Source organism: Ailuropoda melanoleuca, chromosome 1, assembly GCF_002007445.2.
Source record: "Ailuropoda melanoleuca isolate Jingjing chromosome 1, ASM200744v2, whole genome shotgun sequence".
NCBI lineage: Eukaryota > Metazoa > Chordata > Mammalia > Carnivora > Ursidae > Ailuropoda > Ailuropoda melanoleuca.
Genome location: NC_048218.1, coordinates 175,821,668 through 175,838,398, shown reverse-complemented (window position 1 = coordinate 175,838,398; position 16,731 = coordinate 175,821,668). Strand labels below are relative to the sequence as shown.

Sequence of the window (16,731 nt, the reverse complement as noted above, 5' to 3'; positions counted from 1 at the left end):
GCCCAGTTTCTCTTCAGTTGATTCTCTTTCATCAGATGAATTGACAGATGATCTCTAACTCACCTGTTGTGTTCCCAAGCTCCTGGGTCGTGCCTTATCTGCTCCTTCTTGGCCTTGCTCCCCACTGCATCCAGGTCACACCATCCTCCTCGCTCCATGCTGCTTGCAGAATAGAGCCTAGCGATCTCGCTGTTGGGCTCATAGGAGTATGTGACATGGAGCCATTTCAGCTACACAGACCACTCTGAGCTGCCTCCCAGGGGGTCTCCCACAAATAGACCTTTATTTTTGAAAAGTGAACTTTTTGGTCTTTCTTAGCCTTACCCTTAGCATTCAGTATGTTACCTGTAAATCAATAAGTGTTTACTTCATTATAGCAAAACTCAAAACTTGGTTAAAACAACATTTGAAGGAGGCACTGTTCCATAGTAGTTTTGAACACAAACTTGGGTTCAAATTCTGACTCTGACACTTAGTGATAATGTGACGTCGAGCAAATCACACAGCTCTTGAGGTTACAGTGTCCTGCCTCTTGAGGTTGTTACGAGAATAAGAAAATGCACATATAGTGCTTTGCAGTGCCTGACATGTAGCAAACCGTCATAAATGGTAATTGCTTGAATTGCTTTTAAAATTCCAGTGTTTGTATGATGTGTTAAGAATGCATGCTGAGAACCTCAAAGAACAGCAAAAGATATGCTGTGAGATTGTTGTGTACAATTTCTCGAGGCCACTTCAGTTCTTCAGAGATAGATTAAAGCCTCCAACTCTAACCCCATACCTAACATTATCTCTTTTGACTCCTACTGGACAAAAAAAAAAAAAAAATCAGTGTCGAACTCCTGGCAAATGTTATCATCAAAAGATTCATAGAGACCCAAGAGTGATTATGTGCTTTTTTTTCTGAATTGATGGATAGAATTCTCTTCACCTGCTCTCCTCTGTAAGACGCACAAACACACGTACACATGCACACACACCTCGTATTCTTGGTCGAAGATCTTGATATAACTTTTGTGTCCTAATATTTATGTTAATGGTTATAGTTCTACTTGACTGAGAGTGAGAGTTCAGCTGTAAGAATTGTCAAGGTGTCACAGCTCAGACAAACTCAGATGCTGAGGTCTTGACGGCCCCCAGGCTGGAGGAGAGGTGAGATGAACCAGTGCTGGTGGCAGTCCTCTGGCCACGGTGATTGGCCCAGAGAAGGCAGCCAAGTCTTCTATTCACATGCTCCCCAAGGGCATGACACAGCCGTCATATCTTCAGTCACAGAAGTGGTCAGTCCATGACTACCAGTGGAGCGACGTGAGCGTAGCAAGCAGAAATGCTAAGAGGGTGCCAGAAGGGCTCATGAGCTAGGCCATTATTTGATGGGTGGGGGAATAAGAGCTCTATCTATAAGGGCAGAATTTCTGTGAACAGATGCAGCATAACATACTAGGGCCAGCTCCAGCTCCTGAAGAGAAAACTTGGAAATAGCTGGACAGTATGTCCGTCGTGTTTGCAAGAGCCCGCAGTCACAGTAAGTGGTGGTTAGACAGATGGAGCACAAGCAGGCGAGGGACGGCAGACCAGAGCGTGTTCCTGACCCCACAGACCAGATCCAGGCAGGAAATGGGGGCAGTGTGGGGTGCTGTGACTCATGCTAGGACTTGGGGTGGTCCAAGCCCTGATACCAAGAACAAAACTGGGGGAGTCAAGGGTTCCAGAACATTACTTTGCCTAAGCACGTTTTCTGAAAAAGGCATTTGAAGTGTTCACTTTTTAATGAGTCTCTAAACCATATATGTGCGTTTCATGCGCTCTGCTGCTGTCTCTATGAAATATCTCCCAATAATAAAAGAAAGCATTTGGAGTTGTAATGTTAGAAGAGAACTATAGAGGCTCTTTATTGTGTTTGTAGGTACTCCTGTTACTGGGCAGGTGTGCTAGTAAGAGCATCTTGTAGTGGTGTGATTCTGTTTCTCTGAACGTGTTAGGTCTTTCCTAAAGATTTATTATTTAAACTTTAAAAAAAAATTTATGAATCACACACAGTGCTCTAGAATACCAAAGGATTCTGTGCCTTAAACTCCTGCCTGTTACCAAGACACAAGCCTTGAAGATACTTAAAGTTCCTGTGAATTTTTAAATTTTCACTCTAAATAACCTAAGTTATACCAGTTCTATATCTGTTAAAATATTTTTTTTTCAGAATTGTAGTTTAAAATCACTTTTGTCATTATAAGGAAGTATGGAGATAATTCACAATAAAAACAAAATACTCTCATTACCTAGGTGATGTTAACTATTAATCCTCTAGTGTATATCCTTCTAGATATTTTTCTCTGTGTGGATTTTTGACCCAAATGATATTATAGAGCAGTGTTAGGCTTATAATAAAATTGAGAGGAGGATAGAAATTTCTCATTTGCCCCCCTGCCCACATGAACGGCCTCTCCCATTATCAACCTCACTCACCAGAATGGTCCTTTTTTTTTTTTTTTTTTTTTTTAAACCAAGGGTGAGCCTACATTGACATATCATAATCACCCAAAGTCCATAGTTTACCTTAAGATTCACTCTTGGTGTAGTACATTCTGTGGGTTTGGACAAATGAATAAGGACATACGGCCCTTATAATATCATACTGCCCTAAAAATCCTCTGTGCTCTGCCTATTCATCCCTGCCCCACCGGCCTCTAGAAACCACTCATCTTTTTACCGTCTCCATAGTTTTGCCTTTTCCAGAATGTCGTATAGTTGGAATCATACAGAAGCCTTCTCAGACTGACTTCTTTCACTTAGTAATATGCATTTAAGTTTTCTACATGTCTTTTCATGACTCCATTGCTCATTTCTTTTTAGTGCTGAGTAGTATTCCATTGTCTGGGTGAACCAGGTTTATCCGTTTACCTACTGAAGGAAATCTCAGTTGCTTCATATTTCTATTTTGTAAACTACTTTTTAAGTTAATTATTTTCTAATCACTGAATTTCTTTAATCTCATCTAGAACTTAAGTCAGTGTATAAATTTTTTTAAAAAATCCTTTTAGGGGCGCCTGGGTGGCGTAGTCGCTAAGTGTCTGCCTTTGGCTCAGGGCGTGATCCTGGCGTTCCGGGATCGAGCCCCACATCAGCCTCCTCTGCTGGAAGCCTGCTTCTTCCTCTCCCACTCCCCCTGCTTGTGTTCCCTCTCGCTGGCTGTCTGTCTCTGTCAAATAAAAAACAAACAAATAAATAAATAAATAAAATCCTTTTAGTTCCAAAATCCTTTTTTTGATCCAAATCTGAGACCACATGCCACATTTGGCTTAGATGTTGGTTAGTCTAGAATTTTTTTCTTACAACATTGGACTCAAAGAGACAAAGCTGGGCATCCTGCTGGAAGTGCTGCCTTCGGGGTTTTTCTGGTTGCTTCCCTAAAGTATTGTACAGCATGTTGTTCTGTCCATTGTAATGACTATGAAGTGGAAATGAAAGCTGTAGTTGTGTTAGGTTCAGATTCAACATCTGTAGTAAGAATACATTACAGATGGTAGTATGTGTCTTTGCACTGTCCTGCATCACTATAACGACAGCCCGATCCCCCCGCCATGTGCATGTGGTTACATTTGTCTTCTTGTCACTGGGAGGTAATCTGTGTGATGGTACATTGGCATCATAAGAGTGTCCAATTTTTTTTTTTCAAGTAAGCTTTATGCCCAGTGTGGGGCTTGAACTCATGACCCTGAGATCAAGAATCGCATTCTCTACCAACTGAGCCAGCCAGGCACCCCAAATGTCCAAATCTTTATCCAACAATTTTCCTGCCGATTTTAGCATTAAGTGACAACCTTTGACTAAAGAAAGAATTACATTAGGGATATGAAACTATATTTTCTAAATTTGTAGTTCCTTTTACATTTGTTAGCTGGCGTCTTCTGTGAAGTAGAGATTTTCTTCACATGGTAGGACTCTTAGATGACCCTGAAAAACAGTTTCCTTTAATTGCCAATTTTCAAAGCAAGGAGCTGTTCAGTAGCAGCCTCAGATGAGATGTTGGAAGAATTTAAGCATTTTTTAAAGTGCTGTGGTCACTGCAAATATGATTTTTTGAGTACTTCCTGCGTATCAGGCACTGTGCAAAAGGCTTTATGGAACTGAATTCTTATGACAACACAACGAGGTTTTAGAGATAGAAATGGTGATCTGGTGTGGCGAGATAACACGATAGAGTTACTCCTGGGAGCAGTAGCAGAACTGGGATTCGAACCCAAATCGATCTGAGCCCAAAATCCATGCTTAATTCCTTCCTCTGTTTTTGTTGTATTTTACTTAAAAGCCAAATTCCATTTGTAATCCCATGTGGAATGTTTCCCAGTTCATAAACAGTAAAAATGGAAATTATGCTTAATAATTTTCATGAGGTCTCTTATCCCTCCCTTTTTAATTTTGTTTTTAATATTTTTAACAGTGTGAAGAAAACACAAATCTTCAGGATACTACCCGCTACCTCAAACTTCCCTTTTCCAAGGGCATCCTCCTTGGAAATAATCATCAAGCCATCAAGGCCACAAAGGAGTCTTTTTGGATAACATCTTTTCTCTGTTCGACAAAACTCACACAGAATGGTAATGTATAATGCTGTTTATTTGAAAGCCCTTGTACTTAAGCACTCATGTGAATTTTAGTAGGCATGTTTAATAAACACCAGTGTTATATGTAAGGACTTGGCACTAGAAAAATTGTTGATCCTTCTGTTGGTCCCTATTTCCAGTAAAATGGAAACCTCTGTGACCTGATGGTCTGTTAACGCATGTAATTTAAAGACTTCAAAATTATCCCAGTATTGAAACCCAAGTGCACAACGCTTCAAAACCCAGCTGGTTTTTAAAAAGAGGAAGAGGGAGAGACNTTTTTTATTTTTTTTTATTTTTTTTTTTTTTAAAGATTTTATTTATTTATTTGAAGAGATAGAGACAGCCAGTGAGAGAGGGAACACAAGCAGGGGGAGTGGGAGAGGAAGAAGCAGGCTCACAGCAGAGGAGCCTGATGTGGGTCTCGATCCCATAACGCCGGGATCACGCCCTGAGCCGAAGGCAGACGCTTAACCGCTGTGCCACCCAGGCGCCCCCCAGCTGGTTTTTAAAAAGAGGAAGAGGGAGAGACAAAGAATACTACCACCTTAATCCCTCTTGTTTCATAGCTCCGTAAACCGTGCTAATTGCAGGCTTTGGAATAAAGGCTGTTTTTTGTTTAATTAGATGGATATTGCTTTTTCTATTCTACCATACTTTTTATGTCAGTGATTGTTTAGCAAGTTATGATTAGTAAAACAAGCTCTTCTCCTTGGAAAATTGTCATGAAGACATCATCTGTAATGAAGGAAGGAAATTAAACATTTTTGAGTTCTTCACGGTTGCCATATAAGGCTTCTGGCTAGTATTCTGAATGCCGTGTTAATAAGTCAGATTCATTATGTCAAGGAGACTCACTTCATAAGGTATTGAATCTCATAAAGTGTTCCTGTGCCTAACATTGGTAAGTGCTATTAGTTCTTTCTTCTGGGTCACAGAACAGCATTTTGTAGTAGTAAATGTATTTCTTCTCTTAGGACATGGCTTCAGGAAAGAAGTGAAATGTCGCCCTGTAATATTGACCCCTTTTAAGATACCTTTCAGTTTCTCTTGCCGTGCTGCCATATCTATGTAGGACTTGGCAAATGATCCTTTCACATTTGTATTAGGTTTGTTTCTCCCCTTCCACAAGTATTTTTGGAGAAATATTTTTCAAAATCAGCTGCGTATTTTTAGTAAACTTGGTTGAAGGTAGCCGTCACCAAGTTAAGAAACATCAAGAGTTTATCTATATTCAGTGATGAATTATTTTACTTTAATACAAATTTCACTGACAGAACTCTGTAATGTTTATAAAGCATTTACCAAACCTCCGGTGTCTTTTATGATGCCAGGCTACCCTACGGAGATTGTAAAGATAAAATCAACCTACTGTTGACTCCCTTAGACAGAAATCATATGTATCCTGTGTGGATTCGTTGTATGTCTGTCATAGAGCCTAGGTTCACGTTTAACTGATTGCCTCTGGTAGAATAACTTCAGGATGTGTTAGTTATCTCTTGCTGTAGGAATAATTACTGTAAACTTACTGGCTTAAAACAACAAACATTTATCATTGAGCGATTCGGGAGGTCGGAAATCTGAAATCCTTTTCACTGGACTAAAATCAAGGTGTCAGCAGAACTGCATTTCTCCTGGAAACTCTAGGGAAGAATCCTTTGCTTACCTTTTTTAGCTTCCAGGGGCCACCTGCATTCCTTGGCTCACAGCCCTTCCTCCATCTTCAGAGCCAGTGGCATGGCATCTTTCGGGGTTATGACTCTGACCACCTTCTGTCTTTTGAGGATCCTTGTGATTACATTGGGCCTGCTAGACATTCCACAATAATCGCCCTTTTTTTTTAAAGACCTTTAACTTAATCACATCTCTGAAATCTCTTTTGTCATAAAAGGTAAATGTATTCACAGATACCAGAGATTAGGACGTTGAGGTCTATGGGGCTGTTATGCTGCCAACCACACAGATAATCCTAGCAATATCTTATCTGCCATCAAAGTGTTTGGCCCTGAAGACTTAAACTTGTTCTTGTTCTCAGGTTTAGGACGTTACACAGAATTGTGAACATAAAACACTACCAAATCCTAAAAATTAGAGTTGCTACTTTGTAAAAGCAGAGAACATTTTCGGGTAGATATGGATAAATAAACCTATTCAGAAATCATTATGTTAAACATCTCACTATATGGAGGGCAATGCTTGGCTCATTTTTGGACACTGAAAAGTGCTTAATTATCATTTGACTTTGATTAACCTTGTCACTGTAACACAGCTCAAAATGAACCAGGAAATAAATACTGTGTTTCAAAGAGATGGGAAAGAGGAAGAAAGTAAGTTATTCTTTCTGAAATTTACATGCTAGACACACATTTCTGTGTAGAAGTAATCCAGTTCCAAATTGGAATTAAATTGCTTTGTATTCATTTTACTCAAATTGGAAAATATACAAATCCCATTTCCATTACAATTGGGCATTTAGCAAGTGATACGGTCTCTAGGAACAGTTTCTTCCAGCAGATTTGCATTTCACAATCCCTAAAAGTGTGTCTCTTTGCACGTCTTATACACTCCAGTGTTGTTCAGGGCTAGTGTACCAGGGCCGGACATCTGTGACTGCCAGATCAAGGAGATGTTCTAAGCTTCTTAAAAGTAGCGGTCAAAGAAGAAATTATTTTACTTATTTGTTTTCTTCCTTGGGCTGTTAAACACAACTTTTCAAAAAGTTTAAAAATAAAAACAGTGCTTACATTTAGCCTAACCGTTAATTGTATAGTTGCTGACTTCCCCACATCCCCTTCTGCCCCAAATAATGGGTGGTTTATTCAGTCTCTTCCTGAGAGTGTGATTTAAAAAAAAAATAGGGATGCCGTCATCCACCTATTTTCTAGCTCTCAGTAGATCAAACATACAATATACTCTTAAATGCTTGTTGAATGGAATGTTTAAAATTTGCATTTTCAGCAATAGGTCACGGCTCCCAGTGTGCCGTTAGTTAGTTAATGTATCTTCTGACAGCTAAAGTAGAGACCTAAGTGTCTGATTTCATTCTGAGCACTTTGTACACATGATTAATTACATCCAGATGAACATAGTGCTTCACTCTTCCTTTTCTTCCATTATGAGCAGTCTAGAGATTTATCAGACTTTTTGCAGGAAAGGTCCACAGCCCCATCCTGATCTGATTGTCTGGACACCTGTCATCTCTTCTCCAGCCCTGCTGAGGACAGTGCTGTTCCGGGTTTCCCACTGCTGCCTCTGGGGCTGCCTTCTGAGGTCTGCAGAGCCACCTCCTTCCTCTGCCCGCACTCCTCACACTGGGCTATGCCCTGGACGCCCGTGCATTGGGCTTGCTCTGAGGGGCAGGAAAGAGAGGAGGGAGACGGCGTGAGAGCTGGAATGGAGGTGCAGTGGGGAGTGAGGAGTGAGTGGCAGGGATCACGCACTGGAGAACTGTGAGAGAGGCTGCCTGGGGAGGAAGGCATCCTGGAGTGGATGCAGGAAATAGGAAGCATGTGGGAAGAAGGCAGCAAACAGACGGGAGAAGAATGCTGTGCTCCCTCTGCCGTGGCATGTCTCACTCTGTGGAAATACCTACTATTCTAAATATAACCGGTCCTTTTTAAAAAGGTCCCAATCATACCTCTGGGATGTCTGAGTTAGACATGAATATTAAACATTTTCAGGTTTTTCCTCTATGAAAATACCATAAATTTCTTTTTCAAAGTCATTATTTTTAAAATTCCCTCATTTTTCTAATTCTAAACCATCCTCTTATCCCTGTTCGATATAGGTAAATAATTCTATTTAATACTAAATTTCTAACTATTAAGTCCTTTATGAAGTTTTTCTCTTGAATCTGGCTTTGGTGAAGATTGCTTCTGTTTCCTCTGAAGATTCTTATGCTTTTTCTTTTCTCTCTTCACGACATCATCTTTCTTTTTCATCACAACTACTTCTTCCTTGATTTCTTATTTTTGTTTTCTTCTGGTTTTGTTTCTTCTGGTTTTTGTTGGTCTTTCTGTCTCTCAGCAAGTCCCATTTGGGTTTCTCCTGAAACGAGTGCTTTCAAGTGGACTTGACACTATTAAGCCTGGAAAATCCTTCCTTGTCAGTTCTTACCTGCTTTCATTGGCTTCCAGACACCATTGTCTCCCTGCTCCCTCTGGAGCCTAGTGAAGCTGGCCACCATGTTCAGGATCCTTTCTAACTCTGTCCAGGAAAGCTGAGGGAAGGATTTTTTTCCCCTCACCAGGTGAAGAGGTTCTCAGAGGACCCTGTTAGACTCAGGCCCATGTCTTGTCAGTTCTGGAAGGGGAGGAAATTGAAAACCTGGGCCCTGCGCCCGCCCAGAATCTGGGATGGATGATGACCGTGGCATCCAGGAACTGGCTCTCTCAGGTCCACGGGCTCACTAGATGATCCAACAATTGACTAGACTTGTCATCCTTGTGCAGGGGACGACCTTCTAGTCCTGCCAGGTTTGGGTCACGTTGTCAAGAAGACCTTCATTGCCAGGTAGAATTGGTTGCTAGGGGCAGCGTGCTGTGTGTTGGGGGCACAAATATGAATAAAGCAGGTTCCTGACCCTCAAGAGACTCCCACTTCAACGAGAGGAGGCAGAAAAGGATTCAACGAATATTTACCAACTTCCTGCTATGTCCCTGCTCTGTACCTGTGCTAGAATACCTTAGTGCCACAATCGGCATGTTAGCTTTTTTTTTTTCTTGGAGTTTTAGGCAAAGACAAATAAACAACTGAAATAGTGAGGTCAGCACCACTGTGAGGGGAGAGCACATAGCAGGCATAGTTAGCTCAGTCTGGAGGTTTCAGGAAAGACTTCCTGGATGAAGCCCTGGCTAATCTGGGAACTGAAGGATGAGTAGGAGTTTTCAGTTGAGAGCTTTGGGAAGGGAGAAATATAAGAATACACTGTAATAAATATCATCTTAGAGAACTAGTCCTAGTCTGGGGGAACCTGAAACTTGGATGACCAGAAGGGCTAGGCAACATGTGTAAGAATCTCGCTTTTGCCCGTGGAGCACTTTCATGTGAGGAACTATTCTCTGCTGAGGAAATTAATCTTCCTTTTCTGTTTGGAAAGGTGATATGCTTGATCTCTTGAAATGGAGAACCCACCCAGACAAGATCACAGGTTGTCTGTCTAAAATAAAAGAAATCGATGGCTCAGAGATAGTAAAGGTATATGCTATTTTGTTATTCCTCTCTTGGAAATTCATGGAATAAAGAATATTTGGAAGGGAAGGACAGATGATATTTTCTTTATTAATTTACTTCTTTATCTAACAGTTTCTGCAAGATACACTGGATACCTTGTTTGGAATTTTAGATGAAAATTCCCAAAAATATGGGTCTAAAGTATTTGACTCTTTGGTGAGTTTAAATTCACTTTAATTATATCCTAACAATTTTGTCTGTTGGTCTTGACTTTCATAAGGCTCTTTCTGAAATGTGCACTTAATAGCATAAGAGTTACTTGAAAAGAACCCCCCCCCAAAAAATCTTAATTTGCATTCAGTTTTATAAAGCTCAATTTTCTTTTTAGGTTCACATAATAAATTTGCTGCAAGATAGCAAATTCCATCATTTTAAACCTGTAATGGACACTTATATTGAGAGTCACTTTGCTGGGGCACTTGCATACAGGTAAGGCCTTTATCTTGTAATTGGTTTAGAAGCAGTTCACTTTGAGCTTTTCTACGCAGAACCAGCAATATAGGAAAATTTAAAAGGGACTGTAGGAAGAAATGAACCACAACAACTGAAGTGTCTCTTGAGTCAGTCTCTTCCTTTCTCACACATCTTTTTTTAATGGCGGCAACTTACTTTGATTAAAAGGACAAAAAAAAAAAAAAAACTTTCTGAATTCTATTCCTAAAACCTAAAATACAGAGTGTTTTCTTCTTGTCTGTATTTCATGTGATATTCTTTCGTCTGAAATGCCTGGTTATTTCAGTCTCTCTGCCAAGAATCCCATTTAACCACCACATTCCTTGCTGATTCTAGAAAAGTGATGTGAAGGGAAAACAGCCTTTGTCGTCATAGCTTTTTAAATTCATTCATTTATCTGTTAATATTGATATTTACTGAGTCCCTACTGTCTGCCTAGTGCATGCTGATTCATGTGAAGACATTAAGCAGTTCAGCGATGGACTCAAAACCTTTGATAGGAGCTGCCATTTTCACTGCTCATCCCTTCCTATTAGCTCAGATTCTGCAGACAAGCCTACAGTGAATGAATAATGACAAGCTGTAGCTCTTACCTGCCTCCCTGCAGCCTAGCTGATACTTGCCAGAGGCAACAGCTTCTCTCTTTCTGTGCTATGTATAACATCTTCCCAGTCTTTGGCCCTGCTTAAATACAGCCCTGGAATGTTCTCCAAAGTTCCTTCTCCCCATTCTAACAATGCTGTTGCTATTTTTCCCACATTTTTGCCTGATACCTTAAGCACTAAGGCCATGCACACGCACAATCATTTATTTCCAGAAGTGTGTTAAAAAAAGATGGAATCGTGTTTTTGCCCTTTCCCCCCCATCATGTGGCATATAAAAGATAAGTAATCAAATAAGCATTTGATCCTATTACCTTGGGTATTCCCTCTCAAGGCATGTGAAGATTTAATACTCCATTTAAATGAGCAGTGTGTCAACATGATTTTTACAGAGGGTGAAGTGTAATATCAGTGATAGTTTGAAACGTTCGCCTGACTCTGCCACTCGGCCTAACATTTGGGGCCCTGGTAACATCTTACCACTTCTGACTGAAATTATCAGTGGAAGCTGGAGAGGAAGGGTGTAATTTCTAACACTTTATGCTGGCCAGAAGAGCAGGGTAATCATTCCCAACAAGACAGATAAGGCCTATGGAATCTTCTCGGGCTATGGATGGTCAGAAACTCACTGATATTTATCTTCAAAATCACACTCCTGGCAGCACCTACCTCGTACCACATCCGTGCATTCTTCCCTGACTGAGAGAAAAGAGGAGCATTTTTTAAAAATTGTTCTGTTTCTCAGAAACTAAGAACAGAACAAAAGTAAAGGTAGCAAGACTGCAGTCTTGAGAATTATTGTTGTTGGTTTTTTTTTTTTCATTTATTTTTTGTTTCTTTAAAGAAGAAAACAAACTTGCCTGTCTTGGAAATTGTCTTACTAAGGCACTCTGATGATAAGGCTTATTCTTCCCACAGGTCAGAGAATTAGCAAATCAGTCCATAGGCATGTGATTTGAAGTAGGGAGATGTTGCCCTATCCTTCCCCACACCCCCTTTGGCCTCCAGCTGAATATTTCATCCAGCTGTTTACATGGTCACTGGGGAAGAAATCCCAATGATCAGTTATCCAGGATTGACCGTGGCAGTCAGACTTCCAGGCCCTTTCTTGGCCAGAGGCATTTTCTGTGGTATTTGTGTTTACCCATTGGGAATCTTTGCCAGAAACAGCAGGGGTCGATGGATTATGTCCATATTGAAGAGAATCTCAATGGGAGGAAGTATTTCTCTCTTCAGCTTCAAAGAGGGGTAGCGATGTTGGTGTGCACATTCCTATTATCATTAGACTAAGCAGTCTGACAGCAAACAGTGAGGACTGATGGGAAAAGAAGCCTCCTAGTGATAAAAGTGTTGGATGTGTTGGCTTGTAACTGAGAACTCAACCAAGTCCACCTGCTGTCTATTTTCCCCTGTGTTTCAGAGATCTCATCAAAGTTCTCAAGTGGTATGTGGACAGGATAACAGAAGCGGAACGGCAAGAGCACATCCAGGAGGTGTTGAAGGTAGTGACACACTGGCGATAGCAGATAATGTCATCTAACAGAGCTGTTGTGTGAGGATGCCTAAACTAATTGTTTTCCTCTACACAGACAGTAATTGGTGATGATATATTACTGGCATTCCAATTCAACGATCTTAATCAGTTTATGCTCCTCCAGAGCTGATGAAATTTGAAAGAGACTTTGCCAGGCTCACCCACTGGAACTGCTTGGGGTTGAATCCTTATACCTCTGAGCTCCAGAACTCTTGGAGTGAAGTCTAGGGTTGGCAGGAGGGAGGTCTCGGGACAGAAGACCACTGATAGGCAGTTAAGCTTGAAAGTTCCTGGCTCTTGCTTCCAACCCCCTGATAGAGGCCATTTGAGAACGATTTTTCTGAAATGTTGACAGAGGAGAGGGTGACTTGGCAGGGGTCACAGTGAGGAGACCTGAGGTGTTACTGGGTCTCACGGTTTAATCCTGCCCACGTGTCTGGGTCCTTTATGCTCGATGGAGATGCTAACACTTTACTTGCAAACATGTTCATGAAGAACACAGGTTCTTAAAGGAATTGTCCGGTAGCTGCTCTGAGAGTCCTCTCATGTCCTGTCGTTGAGTGCCACTCTATTTGATGCCAGTAGATGAAAGTAGACAGGGATGCATTTTTAAAAGCAAGTGTTTTCCTGATGATAAATTTATCACCTTGGTCTGATGGAAGGTGAAATCCTAAGTGGCAAGAGTACCTGTTAGCAAAGCACAATAACTTTTGAGAAACAGACCAGTATCTCTCTGTTAACTAAAAGTAAAAATCTACCTGAGGATCAGAAGCATTTCGAGTTCATACCTCTTGAGAATTACAAGGAATTTTCAAATTATCTATACATTTTCTCTCATTAGCATCAGAGAGAAGTGGCTCTTCCCCGAGAAGTAAATACTGTTTGAAAACCTTATGGGGTCTTAGCATTGAAATCAATAATTTAAAAATCTCATGCTGTCCCATGGTTTTTATGCCATGTCATTGTTAAATACTCTCGGTTTCCTTTGAGACTAACTTTTAAAACCTTTCGTTTTAAGGCACAAGAGTATATTTTTAAGTATATAGTACAATCTCGAAGGCTCTTCTCCCTCGCCACCGGTGGCCAAAATGAAGAGGAATTCCGCTGCTGCATTCAGGAGCTCCTTATGTCGGTCCGTTTCTTCCTTTCTCAAGAGAGCAAAGGCTCAGGAGCGTTATCTCAGTCACAGGTAATGTTTGCTCATCTCGGCTCGGTAGAGCAGACAGGAGTCCGGGTTCTTCGTGCTTACGTCACAGCAGCAGTGCATGTTTTCTCCACGAGAACTCCATCGCTCTAGTTGACATATGCAGCATAAGCAACTTTGCAGACTTTTTAGAAGGTCCCCTCACTTCTGAGCACCAGCAGAGCAGAAGTTAGGTTGCCTTTCCTCCAGCTGTTCTCACTCTCCGTGGGAAGGCTGTTGGTCAGCCTGGATTTCGGTTCCCAAAACACATGCCGAGGAGCAGACAGGCCGTCACCGTCAGCCTGGGGGAAGGAAGTTCACTGGAGCCCGCTCGTTACTGTTGTTTACCCCAAGCCTTGCGCTGCGTTTTTATCTGTCAGCTTGAGACTCATTGTATTGGACTTGGGCTAAACTGCATGTTGTTTTGTTTTATTTAACTTGACCTGAACTGTCCTGGGACTGATGTTACATGGCCAGTACTGAGCGGCTGTTGCCAAACGCTGTTACCTGGAGTAGCTCCGTGGGTTTTGTTTAAGAACAGGATTTATCCACTTTCCAAGTAGCACGGCCCTGAGTGTGTTCTGAGCAATCATTCTTAGTATCTTACTCTGCATTTTCTTCATCCTTCTGATACACTTTCAGTTCCGATGACTTGCTTAAAAACCTGTCCATTTGGAGAAGCAGCCTCTTTGCTGCCATCCCCTGGAGACTAGAGATTTGTAATCACTGAGAATTAGGGGAGAAAAAATGGAAGGTTAGAAGACAAAATTAACTAGATCTCTTACAGTATCATTATAATTTGGCGCCATTTGACATTTGGAAGGCATTACGTATAACGGTAAAACACCAGAAATGGACCAACCCTCCGATAATAGGGCTGCGCTTTTTCTGACTTTTGGGTGCTATTCCCTTTAATCTTTTCTTTACACAGGTGGACCAATGTTACATCTGGGCAAGGATACATTTTGACCTCTGTTGCCAACGGCATAATCCCTGCACTTGAGGAACTTGCCAGATACCTCAAAGTCCAACTGCTCGCTAGCTAAACCCTGCTTCGCAGTTGATACTTGAAAAGGATAATGCAACAAGCTAATCATGTATTCCTTTAGATCAAAGTTCTCAGAAACTAGTCAGAAAAGTAGTTCTCACTACTTTTGTAAAAGCTCTTATATTTGAGATTTTTTATCTTAAACCTTTACTGGTTGTAGGGACAAAACATAACCTAATTCACATCTGAAAAATATTCTCTTACTTTGAAGAGTAACCTTAAGTCATAGTTTCTCAATGACATGCCTTCCTAGGGACTCAAGAGGTTTTTTCCCTTCTATAAAGTTAGAGAAATATTCTTTTTCCTTAGTCATGTTTCCACTGCATCGTAGTAGTTGCCCTGAGATGACATGGGCCCATGAGATGTGATCATTTTCTTTTAGGTTGGTGCTAAGAGAATTCATAGAAAATGGCGAAGTGGTTAGTTTTCTTTATTAAGCAAAAAGGACTCTGTCCCTCTGTGTTTTGGGACAAAGGGGAATACTCTAGACCTTTTCTTATTCCAAGTTCTCTTTTGACCCCACACCTTCATAGCTCCCTTTTCTAAGAAGGAGCGTGTCACTAATCTGATTGACCCTGCGTGTGACTTTTCCGTTGCTGCGTAACAAATAACCGTGTGCTTAATGGCTTTAAATAACATCCGTTTATTAGTTCACAGTTCTGTGCACAAGAAGGGTTGATTGAGTTTTTTGCTTAGGGTCTCCTACAGCCAAAATCAAGGTGTTGGCCTTGATGGCTTATTTGGAAGTTCTGGGGAAGAATTCACTTTCAGAATCTCTCAAGTGTTCATAAGACTGAGATTTCCTATTTCCTTGCTTGGTATTGGCAAGGGGTTGGAGGAGAGGAGGGGTGTTCTCAGCTCCGAGAGCCCATTTGCATTCCTTGGTATGTGGCCCCTCCATCCTCAAAGCCAGCAACAGTATGCCAGATCCTTCTCATGCTTCAAATCTCTCTGAGTTCTCCCACCATGAGCTAGAAAAAACTTCTGCTTTAAAGGGTCATGTCATTAGGTCAGGCCCATACGGATAATCTCCATATTTTTTAAGATCAACTCATTAGTAACCTTCATTATACCTGCAAAATCCCTTTTGCCATGTAACATAACTTAGCCACAGGGACAGCACCGAGGGAAAAAGGTCTTGGGGTCATCTTAGGATTCTGCCTGTCACTTCCAGAGCCAAGGATATCCACCAGTCCAAGTCTTACTGTTGGGTTGCCTTAAAGACAAAAACCCAGTTTCCTTGCTCTCTTTTGCATTTTTCATTGTGGGCTATGACTCAGGGCAAATTCTATCTTCTGGAGGCAGAGCAGCCATCCCAGAAAACCTTCATGTTGGATCAGTTTATAGTGCCCCACAGATGGGGTCGTCCTTGTTCTCCCGGGATGCTCATTGAGTCCTCCTGCCCTAAACCCAGCTCACTAATGACTGTCTTTCGGAGCCCCGCCCCAACAGGACTGGCAGCTCACTCAGCTGTTGGAGCTGTGGCTCCTGGTTTCCCCGTCTACAGACAGATCCCTACCCTGGATCCCCAAGAGCAGAAGAGGAATGTCAGAAGGAGTTGAGGTCCAAGACCCTGCCGCAAATTCCTAATAATTCTCTATTTGTCTTGGCTATCAGGAAGGTCAAAACAAAATTAGGCTTTTCTTGTTATTTGCAGTAAAACTCCTTAACTTAGATATCTTGGTCCAGCTGTCTTTCTGCCCTTATCACAAGGTGCTTGTGCCTTTATCCTTTTTAATACATGTATCTTCACTGCAGGTACATCCAAATATGTTTTTGAAGTAAAGAGCTATAAATAAAGAATTAATAAATGAAAAGATTCCTGAGCAAAATCTGCATAGTTGACTCTTCAGTAATCAGAAAGCTGGGCTCATTTTATTGTATTTTGTTTCCTTAATTTCATCTGTATGACTCAGCTCTTTGCAGAGTGAAATGAAAGTTATATAAATGTAATCTTTAACGGGGAATACCGAGTAATTAATTTTAAACACATTCAAGTAAATCTATAATGTTTAAGAGTCAAGGAGCACATAGCTGTTGACTGTAGCCCCTGAAGCATTTTGATGGTTCTGGCGTCA

At 41.2% G+C, this 16,731-nt stretch overlaps 1 protein-coding gene across 4 annotated transcripts in view; it reads left to right on the top strand.

Annotated features, from left to right (window-relative positions):
• DOCK4 (dedicator of cytokinesis 4) overlaps positions 1 to 16,731 on the top strand; it is a 412,699-nt gene that overhangs the window by 276,091 nt on the left and 119,877 nt on the right. For all 4 annotated transcript variants that reach the window (XM_034670756.1, XM_034670760.1, XM_034670743.1 and 1 more), the window contains exons 17-22: positions 4,439 to 4,595; positions 9,700 to 9,797; positions 9,906 to 9,989; positions 10,162 to 10,262; positions 12,309 to 12,390; positions 13,441 to 13,611. In XM_034670756.1, the coding sequence (XP_034526647.1) occupies positions 4,439 to 4,595; positions 9,700 to 9,797; positions 9,906 to 9,989; positions 10,162 to 10,262; positions 12,309 to 12,390; positions 13,441 to 13,611 (693 nt within the window). The remainder of the gene's footprint in view (positions 1 to 4,438; positions 4,596 to 9,699; positions 9,798 to 9,905; positions 9,990 to 10,161; positions 10,263 to 12,308; positions 12,391 to 13,440; positions 13,612 to 16,731) is intronic.